General features: G+C 44.6%; 1 protein-coding gene across 1 annotated transcript in view; it reads right to left on the bottom strand.

Moving 5' to 3' along the window:
- Nucleotides 1–13,036, bottom strand: part of ST8SIA6 (ST8 alpha-N-acetyl-neuraminide alpha-2,8-sialyltransferase 6) — a 140,377-nt gene that overhangs the window by 73,502 nt on the left and 53,839 nt on the right. Inside the window, exon 2 of the mRNA XM_077897052.1 lies at nt 3,012–3,101. Within this exon, the coding sequence (XP_077753178.1) occupies nt 3,012–3,064 (53 nt within the window). The 5' untranslated portion in view covers nt 3,065–3,101. The remainder of the gene's footprint in view (nt 1–3,011; nt 3,102–13,036) is intronic.

Below are 13,036 nucleotides of genomic sequence, written 5' to 3'. Positions count from 1 at the left end.
GGGCCACATCCATGGAGCTCAGTCTTAAACAATCAATAAAGAATTGTGATACCGGAATTCTATCCTGCTGTCTTCCAAATGGCAACTGTTTAATTTTCCTTTACATAAAAATGTACAAAAGACCAATGGAGAAAAAGAGCAGTTTCTCTCCCAGTATAACTGTGTCTCCCTAGGTTCTATTTTAGCAAACCAAAAGGGACAAATTGGTTGAAGAAAGAGAAAATTCTAAGTCTTTAACAGACCATGACAAAAACAGAGCTAAATAATTATTTCTAAGAAAATGAAATTACTTTTTATCACTACACACTGAATGGCTTTCCTGACTGTCCCTTGTAAGTCCATAATAGCACTGTGTCACAGAACACACAATTCCTGACAATAGACGATACAACAGAAAAAAAATTAGTCTCCTGTGTGCAAAATAAAACTTTCATAACAATGGGCAATTCATGCCTTGCTCTCTCTAGACCTTTGCCAAACAGAATACCAGCACAGGCTAATTATGTGAGCTAGTTGAAAATTGTGTGCATAATGGAAATGCATTCCCCTAAAGAACAGCTGAGAAGAGGTCTCAGCACCAGATCCAAAACAATAGAAAAAAGTGAGAGAGCAAACATGAGGGCATATGCACAAGCATTCTCATTAGCACATGGTAGCTAACCATTTTTTTTGCTGCACATAATAAAGTTGTTCAATTCTGGCCTTGACAAAAAAAAAAAAAAGAAAACACCTTCCATGATTAAAGAATTCTCTCTCATGCTGACTCAAGTGCTTTGCTCCAACATACAGCTATGGATCATCCTTACATTGAGGACTTATTGTCACTTCGGGGAGCCAAAACAGTTTATGTCAGAGAGAATGTTGAAGAAAGTCAAAGGCAACTTTCATGCGCTTTCATGTGGTTTCATCAGGCAAGGAGTACAACCAGCTTGTCACAAGGTACGGTGGAGCAGGGACTCATTTTCCCAAGTTCTACATTTTGCACGTCATTGTGCAATGCCTGATGCAGGGAGCCTGCAGTAGGTTTGGGATTTGAGATCCATGGGAGAATTTTCAGAAAAATACCTGTACACCTCCACACCCAATAAACAAACCAACAGCTACCATGTGATCAAAACACACATGTGGCACCATCTGTAACGCATGAGCTCCTTTAAGTCCACTCCGAAAGTCAATAAATTTATCATGCAGGTAGAGAAGCATTTACAAGTTTCTTCTACCAATCTATGGTAAGTGAGGGTCCTGGAAGGAATGATGGCCCACTCAACTGTGTCATTTAAGAGAAGTTTCAGAAAGGGACTTTTTCAAGAGGCCTGGGGGCTGGATGTTGGGAAATCCAAATACAATGTCAGGGAGTTGATAACAGCTTATTCCTGAGCTGAAGGGTCCTAGGAGAGAATGAAGGCAGAAGAAAAGAGAAAGAGACACCTAACAAAGGTCATGATCTTCATTCAAGATGCAGCACTTTCCTCTGGTCAAGAAGGTGGTGAACCTACAGCAACAACACAAAGAAAGATCCTTTTTCCTCCCTCCTCTTTCTTTTCTCCTTCTGGTGTTCCATCTGGTTCAAAGCCAATGAAAACCAGATGACAAAAGGAGCAAGGAGTGTACTGATGAAGTCCTCATGGGTCAACATTCCAGGGCAAAGAAAGGCACAGACTAAACTGTAGCAAAGGGAAAACAAACAAACAAACAAACAAAAAAAAAAAACAGATCAGGTGTGGCAGATGGAAGGTACAAGGCCCAGTGGATTTCTCCAGGAAGTACAGGGTCCATCAGTTGGACCCTACAGGATTGGATTGTCAAACCAGATTAACTCAAATCAGATATCTTAACCAGTATCAGGCTTCTCTAATAATTTCGAGGACCCAGGCAGTCAAGAGGCTCAGATAAAGCAGAGATGCCTAGGACATCAGGGGTGGTCACCCTGGTCCTGTCTTCCTGCACTGGACATGCGCCTCTAGCCTAGAATAGTAGCTGAGGTCTCCAAGTGAGATCCGTGGGGTTCCTTACACAGCAGGAACATTTCTACTAGAAAACAGTTACCTTTTATGCCCAGAAAGTTGGATAATCTATGTGCCATTCTCCATGGAGACCTGCTTCGCAGATCCTAGGTTCAGCTGAGTATAATTAATACTAAAAGCAACTCAGCTTAGTTCTCTGAGGAAGATTACAGGTGTACCACAGCCCCCCCCCCCCCCCATGCACTTCCTTCATCCAGAACTGTCAGACTCTGCTCCTCCAGGTGCAATCAAGGCAGTACCACTCCCATCAGACTCTTAGGCCACCAGGGGCTCTTGTATATGTGAAGCTTGGAGCTTTCAGGTCTCCCTTCCCAGTATGAAGAAAATGGTATATGAAACTCTTTAAATACGGATTGGAAGCATGTGGGTGTGGGGAGTGAGGGGGGAAGTGGAAGGTGAACCACAGCTAGGAGTAAGGATAAATCTGCTAACCTCCTGGAATTATAAGGGATTCAGTACAAGTGTACATTTTTTTCTAGGATAGTGTCCAGAATGCTTCCAGGTTTTTTCAAAAAGACTGAAGGCCTATAAAAGTCTAGCCAGTAAAACCAGATGGAGTCTTCAGAACATGTGGATCCAAGGACAGATAAATTGAGTCCCCTCCTACCAGGGTCTGTCTGACCCTGGTCTGCACTGTCTACCCCTCATCCACCCTCCTTACCAGAGAGAGCTTCTCACAGTCCAAAGTGAAGCCTGAGAATGAACACAGTCTTATTTTCCAAATGGTTTCAAAGCAGCTGTAAAATACTTTGACCACAAAACACTTACTTTAAAATTAAATTAAGGGACACCTGGATAGCTCAGTGGTTGAGCATCTGCCTTTGGATCAGGGTGTGATGCCAGGGTCCTGAGATCGAGTCCCACATTAGGCTCCCCACAGGGAGCCTGCTTCTCCCTCTGCCTATGTCTCTGCTTCTCTCTCTGTGTCTCTCATGAATAAATAAATAAAATCATCTAAAAAAATTAAATGCAAAAAGTAGAACTTACCTTTTTGCTTTGCTATATAATCTCTGAAAGCCATCTCGCAGACTTTTGCACATTTCTGTCAGCTGGAGCGATTTCTCATTCGGATATGTGCTGTTTTACGAAAGAGATTTTTAAAAGAGTGATTTAAAATGAGAGGTATAACATGATGTTAACATTCAGATTTAATTGATAAAATGTGCCCCAATGAAGTCTGATTTTCATTCCATTACTGGATGTCTCCATGAAAAAGGAAATTGATCTTTTCACCTCTGACAGGTCTAAATTAAAAAAAAAAAAAAAACAAAAACAAAAAAAACGTTGACACTGTAGAGTCAAATAGAAAAGAACTCTATGGAAGACTTCATATTTTCAGGTTTTCCTATTTTGCGGTTAGTATTTACAACACACACATCACTGAACAGTTTTCATCACTGCCATCCATAAACACTTCATTTTTAAAAGACGTTGTCTCTGGCAGCAAGCATGCAGACACAAGAGATCAATAGTCTCTCCAAAAAGAAAGCAAAGTAAATCTGGCCCTTGATTATGGTAATAGCTATAAGAGCTTGTTGCTGTTTTTTCATGAACTTAGAAAATTGGAGTTGGAAAGAAACGGAATCAAGAAGAATGTTAAGGAAATGGATCACGGAGTCGGGTGGCCTCACGAGCCTCGAAGACACACGTGTGCTTTTTAATCATTCCAGACATCAGCTTCCACATTTCTAGTCTGACCTCCTACAGTTACTGTCCTGATACATACACAACATAGAAAACAATGTAAAGCACTTGGTACCATGGTGGACACCATAAATCCTCAAAAAAAAAAAAAAAAATCCACTCTCACTTTCCTTAGACTTCAAAAACATGCATACAATTCTGACTTGGCCTTAAATGCATTTATTTAATCATCCTGAAGGTATTTACTGAGAACCTCGTGTAGGCTGGGGGCCAGCACAGGATGCTTCGGTAGATAAAACAGACATGGTCCCTCCCCTGGTGGAGCACGCAGTCTGGTCAGGGAGCAACATATTCATCAAAGAACCATACCAATGAATGCAGAACTATGACTGTGATTGGGATCATTAAAACAGCAGGGGGTACCACAGTACCACAGTGGTGTGTACTGGAGAGACCTCTGCCTCCTGGGGGGGGGGCGACGGAGACAGTGTTGTTCAGGTCAGAGACTGCAAGGATAAGGTAAGTGAGGTAGGTGAACTTTGGGATGTGGGGGGAAGGTTCCAGGCAGAGGGAAAAGCATGTGCCAAGGCCCCAGAATGGGAGGCAGGGCAGCCCACAGTGTCTGAGGAACTGAAAGAAGGCAGGTGGGGCTCATGGCAGAAAGGGGAAAAGATGTGTGGAGTAGCAAGGATGTGTGGAGTAGCAAGGAGGGGCCAGAGCACACAGGCCTGCTCAGGGTGACAGTCTACCCTAACAACAAGGGGAAGCAGGGGAGTCCTGTGGCCTGGACGTACATTTGAAGAGCTCGCTTTGCTGAGAAATGAGATGAGGGGAGGCAGGGCTGCCGAAAAGGTGGGCAGGTTAGGAGAGGGAGGAAGGCAGTCTGTTTTCCTAGTAAGGATACAACGGAACACGATGTGACAACCCCCAACCGGCAGGGGCAGGTGCTTCCCTGCTCTGCTCCAAAGTGCCCACCGCACAGCTGGGTGGCTTTCCTGGGCAGCTGCGCTCCCTGCAATTTAAGGACCCAGCAGGTCTTCGGTCTCATGGCACCTTCATTCCAACAACCTGCTTCCAAAACGGGCGTGGCAGGGGAAAGAAAGTGCTGGAAAGCCCTAACCCGTACCTGCCCACGGAGCCCGGCCAGCACTCGGCACAGGCCTGACCCCACAGCAAAGCCCCACAGCAAAGCAGGGATCAGAAGCTGACAGTCTTGAGATCTGTTCTGGAGGTGAGACTCACAGGATTTCTTAAGATTGGATACAGGAAGTGAGGGAGCAAGAGGTAGGAGGTAGAGACAAAGGCAGCTTTGTAATTAATTCTCCGAGAGTTCTCAGAAACGCCTTCTAAAAACACTGTCCACAGAGAACATACAGGCTCACAAAATCCCTCTTTATCCTGATGGGATTTTTCTCCTCCCTCCCCACCACGTCCTTCCTCCTTCTCTTTCCTCTGTCTTCAGGCCTGACCTTCTGTGCTTTCTGAATACATTATCGTACCTTCCAAGGATTTGTTTATTTCTAATCTGCTGTGTATTTTATTCAGGCAGCACCGTTAATGAAGTGAATTACCAAGCCAACAGTGCTTTGAATTATGATGGCTTTGCAATTCTGAATTGTGCAACTGTGACAAGCAGGCACCAATAGGATTTAGTGTCCTACAACTTTCCTTAAATTGGAGAGTATCTTTTGTTAATAAAAAGTCAGAACAGTTTTGCCCAACGAAAATCAACATAAGATCCATGGAAAGCAAATGAGAGTGCATGTGGTGTAAAGTGAAGATGAGAGCATGAAGTCATGGGGAGAAACAGGGTCTGAGGTACCAGTAGGACCAGCCTTTAGGGTTTCCTCTTTATAAAGAATCTTTATTCAATACAGTAGCTATAGGGATGTTATAGGTTGAATGTCTATGCCTCCCAGAATTCGTATGTTGAAATTCCGACCTCCAAGGTGATGGTATTATGAGGTGGGACCCTGGAGCACCTGGGTGGCTCAGTCATTTGGGCTCTGCCTTTGGCTCAGGTCTTGATCTCAGGGTCCTGGGATGGAGCCCTGCATCAGGCAACCTGCTCAGCAGGGGGCCTGCTTCTCCCTCTCCCTCTGCCTGCCACACCCCTTGCTTGTGTTCTCTCTTACTGTCAAATAAATAAATAAATAAATAAAATAATATATAATAAATAAAATCTTAAAAAAAAAAAAAAAGAAGTGGGACCCTTGGGAGGTCCTGAAGACATGATGGAGGGGGGGCACTTGTGAATGCAATTAGTGCCCTTATAAAATCAGCCTGAGAGTCTCCATCCCCTTCTGTCTTGTGAGGTTACAGCGAGAGAAGGCCACCTCTGATCAAGTGGGTCCTCTCCAGATCTGAAGGTGCCATGATCTTGGACTTCCACCTCTGATCAAGTGGGTCCTCGCCAGATCTGAAGGTGCCATGATCTTGGACTTCCAGCTGCCAGAGCAGGGAAATGCACTGACGGTTGTTTCCTGTTACAGCAGCCAGAACAGACTAAGACAAGGGGATATGCAGGATGTGCACATAAATGCCTGACACTCAGAAGCCACTAAATCCAAGTCAGGTTTTTACTCTCATAACACATCATAGTATTCCTTCCTCAAACGATTCATGGTTATTAACGTGGGGGGGGGGGCAGAAACTTGCCCCCCCCCCAGAAGCTGTGTCACTGTGAAAGGGTAAGGGAAGCCCCTTGACTTCTCTTTGCTTCCTGTTTCTCTCCTGTCTCCTTTCATTCAGTCTTCAGAGTTTTATTCCTTTCATCTAATGTCCTTAAAACCTGCCTAGGAAAATACTAAGATACTCACATGCAGGATCCATAAACTTCAGACATTTGCCTACGTTAGGCATCTGATCAATACAGACCCTTTCACTGCCCTCTAAAGAAGTCTCTCCATTCATGCTGTTAGCAACTATGTCTGTCATTCACAGAGGCAGAAATACATATGAATAATGTAACTGCCATGTTTTAAAATGCCTGAATACCTGAGACCCTAAAAGACAACAGGAATCCCAGGAAACATGGAGAGGCTGAGGCCCTTGGGGAGAAGGCAGGATGGCCTGGTTAGCTCGCCAGACCTCTGTGCTGTGTGAGTGAGAATTAGATGTTGCTTGCATCTGAGCTCTTTCCGAGGACCACGAAGGAATTACTTGCTCTTGGAAGAGGAAAAGAAGAAACCCTGTCAGCTCTGATTTGAGAGAAGACATGACCTGTGGACAGATCCTCTCAGAGAAGCTGGCATCCATTGCCAATGAAGACACTGGAGTCCTCCCTAACCTCTGATTTGGGGACATCTCTCAGACAGGTTAAAAGAGAGAAAGTCAGAAGTGATCAAGGTGCAAGAAGGAATTCTAAAGACTCAGAGTCAGAGGTAACCTGGTGGAACAAGAGATTGCCACAAGGCAAATGTGGGCTGATGGGTAACCCAGAAAAGATTCTCAGGGATCAGGTTAGAAAGGCCCATCTGAAAGGACTGGGTAGGGATCCCTGGGTGGCACAGCGGTTTAGCGCCTACCTTTGGCCCAGGGTGTGATCCTGGAGACCCGGGATCGAATCCCAAGTCAGGCTCCCGGTGCATGGAGCCTGCTTCTCCCTCTGCCTATGTCTCTGCCTCTCTCTCTCTCTCTCTCTCTCTCTCTGTGTGTGTGACTATCATAAATAAAAATTTTTAAAAAATGAAAGGATTGGGTGTCAGGGAGAACTTGGAATTGTAATACAGGGGTGAACTTGAAATGGGTATTATATTACATCACAGCCTGCTGCCGGGAGCTCCCTGTCAGGCAAAAGTCCAGGATATCAGGTGAGGGGGACCCCCCTCTAAAACCAACTCAAGTTGGTGGTCTGAGCAGCTGGCTCTAGGAAATCAGGAGGGCTCCCAGATAAGCTCTACTCACCAAACACTGTGGGACCAGACCTTCCCAAGTTCAAAATTCTCATTTCTGTTTCAGTCAACTCTGAGACTATTTTTTTAATTCAATTTCCATTTTCTGGGGAAGGCCCTTCTAAAATACTTCTTACTGGGACGCCTGGGTGGCTCAGCATTTGAACATCTGCCTTTGGCTCAGGGTGTGATCCCAGAGTCCCACATTGGGCTTCATGGGGGAGCCTGCTTCTCCCTCTGTCTATGTCTCTGCCTCTCTCTGTCTCTCATGAATAAAAAAATCTTTAAATAAATAAATAAATACACACACATACATACATACATACATACTTCTTACCAAAATCAGATAAAGAAAAAGATCACACAACATATGGTCCACCAAGCTCCCCAGTTGAGAGTGCCCCCAGGATGAGTCACAGAAGAGACAGAGGCTGCCTTCCTGGAGATGCACTAGACCTTGGACCAAGTTAGCACGTGAAACCTCCCAGACCAGGGAGCAGAGGGGGCTCTAACTACCTCGCCAATGCCTCTCTAATCCCTGCATGATAAGATCACAGCCTCTGCTCATGCATGGGTCGATGAGCAAGATTGCCCACCTGCTCGTTTGTGACATTCGTGGCATGTTCACAGCGCTCTCAATTCCTGGCTAAGTTTGCACTCTGTCACTTCGACCTTGCAAAGCTGCAGTGACAGCCCCTGGCATGACACAATGCTATACCTGAGCCCTGAGGGATCACACAGGTAGGTGGTTGGTGCCTTGATAAATTCATGGTGTCCAATCTGGGAGGTCGTTGGTCCACCTTGATGATTCCATTACATGTCACCAGCGAGCCTCCCCCTCCCATTTTCCTCAGTGGCTACCAACCCATTCACCAGCAACTGCCCTCCAAACTTCTCACCTAGTCGTGTGTCCTAGCTCAGAGAAAAACACCGCCACCAGGAGTGAACCGATTGTTAGGGATCTATCATCCTTACCTTCCATCTCAGAGAAAAAAAAAAAGTCTCTGCTCAACAGAAGGAGAATACACATCCCATCCCTCCCTGTCTCCTCGGAGATTTGGGCCCATCCCTTCCTTCTGCTCCCTACTGAATCTTCACCCTTTCCCGCCCACTGCCCACCCTAAGGTCAAAACCAAACAAAAATCATTCTGCTCTTCTCCTTGACCTATTGCCTGTCTCTCCTTCAAGTTGCACGGGGCTGCTGTCACTTTTCCTACAAATCCACTAAACTGTCCTTGGGAAGCATCACCTAAGCCAAGGGGTATTTTAGTCCTCCTCCTCGACCTCCCAGTAGCTGAACTGCAGAGCCCCGACTCTGCGCCTGGTCCCCATCACCGTCCTCTCTCCTCGTCCTTCTACCCCTGTTCCCCAGGGTTCTTCTCATTCTGCCCTTTACTTTTATGTAACTGGCTGGTGTTCAGCGACAGCATTCCCTGGGACTCACTCCAGATCTCTTATCTTCTCAGCCTGCCTGTTTTCTCCAAACATCTCAATCAACCTCAGTCCCTTCTGCTCCATCCTCACTGCCCCTGAGGGGGTTGGTGCATGTGCACATTTGATGACGCCATTTCCCTGTGCAAGGTCCTTCTGTGACCCCCATCACCCTCGGGACATGCTCCCCACTCCCTGGATGGACATACAGAGCCACCTAGGACCCAGCTCCTAAACTCCAGTCTCATCTTTTGCTGACAGTTTGCTAACTGCTAAGTGGTACAAATTCCTCTTTCTCCATTCCTCCCAAATGTTGTATTATGGATTCTGACTGCTTTTATTATTTAATTATAGAATTTATTTGTTTGGTTCTGGCAAGCAACCCTTCAGGCACATTTTCATCACTTGGCTGTGTGAGGGGGGAAAAACATCTTTATAATAAGATTTTGGGGAAAACATACACAAAAACAAGCACTTCTGCTATCATTATCCGTGTGGCTGGTATGCTTTTAAAATGCTGTCTTTTTAAGTCAGTCTGGAGTTGAAAGTGATCACTTTACAAAACTACCTGGCAAAATTTCACAGAAAAGCAAAAAGCATAAGGACTACACAGCTCCTGCAAAAGGATAAAAATTAAGCCTCTGATGATGCAAAGAATATCATCTCTTAAAAAATATGCCAAGTGATTCAATCCCTATGAGATAATGTCACCAGTACGTAGTGGGCATCCACAAGGACCTTTAAATGTAGAGTTTACATCACCTTCTGAGCATGATTTGTAATGAATGCCATCATGCAAGTGGTCCCCTGGAGAAGTAAAACATCCCAAAGAAAAATCTGCCTGTAGCTAAGGACTTTCAAGAACATCCAAATTCTATTTACAGTGACTATAAGGGGGCAAAACTAGAGTGTGAATCTAAATGAGCAGCTTTTAAAGCCTCATCAATTTTACTCTCTCTGAAAAAAAATTGTTTTCTTTTTTTTTTTAAAGATTTTATTTATTTATGAGAGAGAGAGAGAGGCAGAGACACAGGCAGAGGGAGAAGCAGTCTCCACGCAGGCAGCTTGACATGGGACTCCATCCTGAGTCTCCAGGATTACGCCCTGGGCTGAAGGCAGTGCTGAACCACTGAGCCACCCTGGCTGCCCTGAAAAAAAAAATTTTTTTTTTTACTCTCTCTGAGGAAACAGTGTTTTAACAGATGGAGAGTGCAGCCTAATAATGGAAAGCCCAAAGAATAAGAATTCTTCCAATTACTCCTTTTGCTCCTTCCCCACTCCTGGGAAGAGGAGCCGATGATCCAAGAGGCCCTCCCAACCACCAGCAGAAACCCCCCTGAAGAGAGGTGTAAGAGATGATAGTGACCACCTGTGCTCTGACTCTGAAGTCAGTCAGCAAGCAAAATTTTAATTATAATGTGCCCTCTCTCCCTCACCATACAGTTTCCCTGAGGAACAAAGGCAAGTACCCAGCTCACTGGAGAGTTTGATTATTCTCTGAGTTTACTTAACCCAGGTCTGCCCTTGAGATATCAAACATGCCCAGGCAATGACAAAACCATGCCTTGGTGCCTACAGAGATGAAGGGCAGACCCTGGCCTGCCTGTTTGTTTAGTCGTTCGTCATCAATCAATGGAGCCCAAAGCATGTGCCACTGAGGATGGTGGCTACTGGAGATAGGACAGTGACTGAGACAGTGTCCCTGCGACATTAGAGCAGAGAGTCTGGCAAGGAGGTAAGGACACACTAACCATGCTGACTTTCCAGAATGAATGCTGGTTATTTTCTATAACCATATGCATTTTAAGGAACCATGAATCTGTATTTTGGTGGATGTCATTTAATTCAAAATACCAGAAAGTGCTTTTAGAACGACCACCACAGAACTTCACTCTTTTATACACGAACAGTGCAGCCGAATGAAATTGCAGAAATTTCTGCTAACAATCTCTACTTTTCACCTTAACACTTGCCTGTCTTATGTTACCCTTGACAAAGATTAATTAGGTAGCTCTCTACACTCCTAAATCAGAAACCGTAATGTATTCTGGCTCCCTACCCCTCTTGAAAGACAGTTTTCAAAAATGTAAAGTCATAAATCTCATACAGATATCAAATGAACACGTGTTAAAGATTTTAAGTCTATTCATAATGAGAAAATCAGTTCAAAGGAGAAGCCACAGTACAGGCACATTTATAGATCAGGAATATTGAGATGAATGTGCAAATAGGGGCGAAACAGGTAGAGAGGGGCGGGAAAGTCAATTGGACCTCTACCAGGTAGGACGTAATTTGCATATTTATAGACAAGAATGATTTTGCATTGCTGAGTTAACTACAACTTACAGAGTTGTAAAACTGCTCCCAGAGGATCAGAATCAGATAACTCAGAGGTGTATGATCTGAACAAGGCAAACTTATTCACTGAAGCACAAAATTTCCCCTAGACCATTAACAGTATCCCTGCCCATCGCTATAATGTTGATGGAAAGACCCACAGTAATGAACCTAATAGACTCCCACTTCTGCTACATTTCAGCCCGTCCATTCCACAGCTTGCCCCAAGGGGAACAGGTGGACCAGGCTCAGATATGAGTCCTTTGGGACAGAAAGGAAGCACTGAGTTCTTCAAAGGTTGAAGTAATTTACCAAAAGGACAAGTCTGAGATATGAAGATTAATTAAAACTTCAAATCCAGATGAGCAATAGTAGTGACAAAATTGAGATGAGATAAAAGAGAAGCACATTGGGAACAAATGGAAGAGAAGTGACCGGCACTGGAGTATCTGTGTCTCATTTCACTGTCCTCATGTGTGAGACCCTTGGGACTTGAGATAAACTCAAATGTGTAAGGTCGGGGTGGAATTCATCCATGGTGCAGTGTTTCTAAGCATTTTTAAACCCGTCTCCAACAATATTTTCTTGCTCAATACAGCCAAAATTCTTTTGACTTTTCTTGAATGTGTTTTGAATTTGAAATTATTGGATAGCCTGAGTATACTTGTAATGCTAATATCCGTATTCCTTGATGCAGACATTCTGATCTGCCCTCCTGGCTAAGCATAAAGATCCTAGGAGCAGAATCTACTGCATGGTCATTAGGTGCCAGGCGCTGTTTTTAACACGTAATACATGTATCATCTCATTTATTCCTTGCAATGAATAGACAGGGTAGGCCCTGTGTCCATTTAACAGATGAGGAAAACAGAGCCTGGTAAGATTCAAGGATACACCTAAAATCAACTCTGCTAGTTAGAACTGGAGTGGGTTCGCTATGGTTCTGGGTTCTTAACCACTATGCTATCTACCTCCACTAATAGGGGGGGACAATCTGTCCTTCAGTGGAGAGCTATTCACCGTCTATGGCAACACCCACCTGGAGGTGACCTGATTCTGAATCTATGGGGGCTGATGAAGACCCTCTCCTTGACCAAACTCTAGTCATGCCCCTCTGAACTTTTTCAACTAGACCTCATCCTTGGGCATCTCCTTAACAGTTCCATTTTAGCGAAGAATTCTGCTCTGGTCAGGTTAGCCAGAAACCCTCATCTTCCACATGCGATCATCCTGAGTATCTGACCAAATTCCTCATCCCTCACCATCCCCCAGGTGGTATCTGACCACCCTGGCCTGCCTCCAGTGAGAATCCTACCAGGATGCCCCTTACCCTGATGCCTCCTCCTAGTAACCAGGAGACATCTACTAGTTCCTAGTTCCATCCACTAACCCCTGTCCCCAGGTGTTCCTTGGTTGGCAATAAACTCCTCCATTTCTTTGTTGTTGTCCTCAGAGTAGAGCCCAATATCTCTCACCTACTTAAACACCCCACTGCAGTGGTCCCCATAACTGAACTGAATAAAGTCTGCCTTCCCATTTTAACAAGGAACATGAATAATTTTTTCTTTAACAGAGCTATTTTGTGATTCTATAAATCGTAGCTAGCTGACAGCAATGCAAAATAATTCTTGTCGATAGGCGTACAAATGAATTATGTCCAGTGGAGAGACAACTCTTCCCCACGGTAGGAAAATTAGGTTTGCCTCG

The sequence above is a fragment of the Canis aureus genome, chromosome 5 (assembly GCF_053574225.1).
Source record: "Canis aureus isolate CA01 chromosome 5, VMU_Caureus_v.1.0, whole genome shotgun sequence".
NCBI lineage: Eukaryota > Metazoa > Chordata > Mammalia > Carnivora > Canidae > Canis > Canis aureus.
The sequence above is the reverse complement of the archived record's forward strand: the minus strand, read 5'-3'. Positions and strand labels throughout refer to the sequence as shown.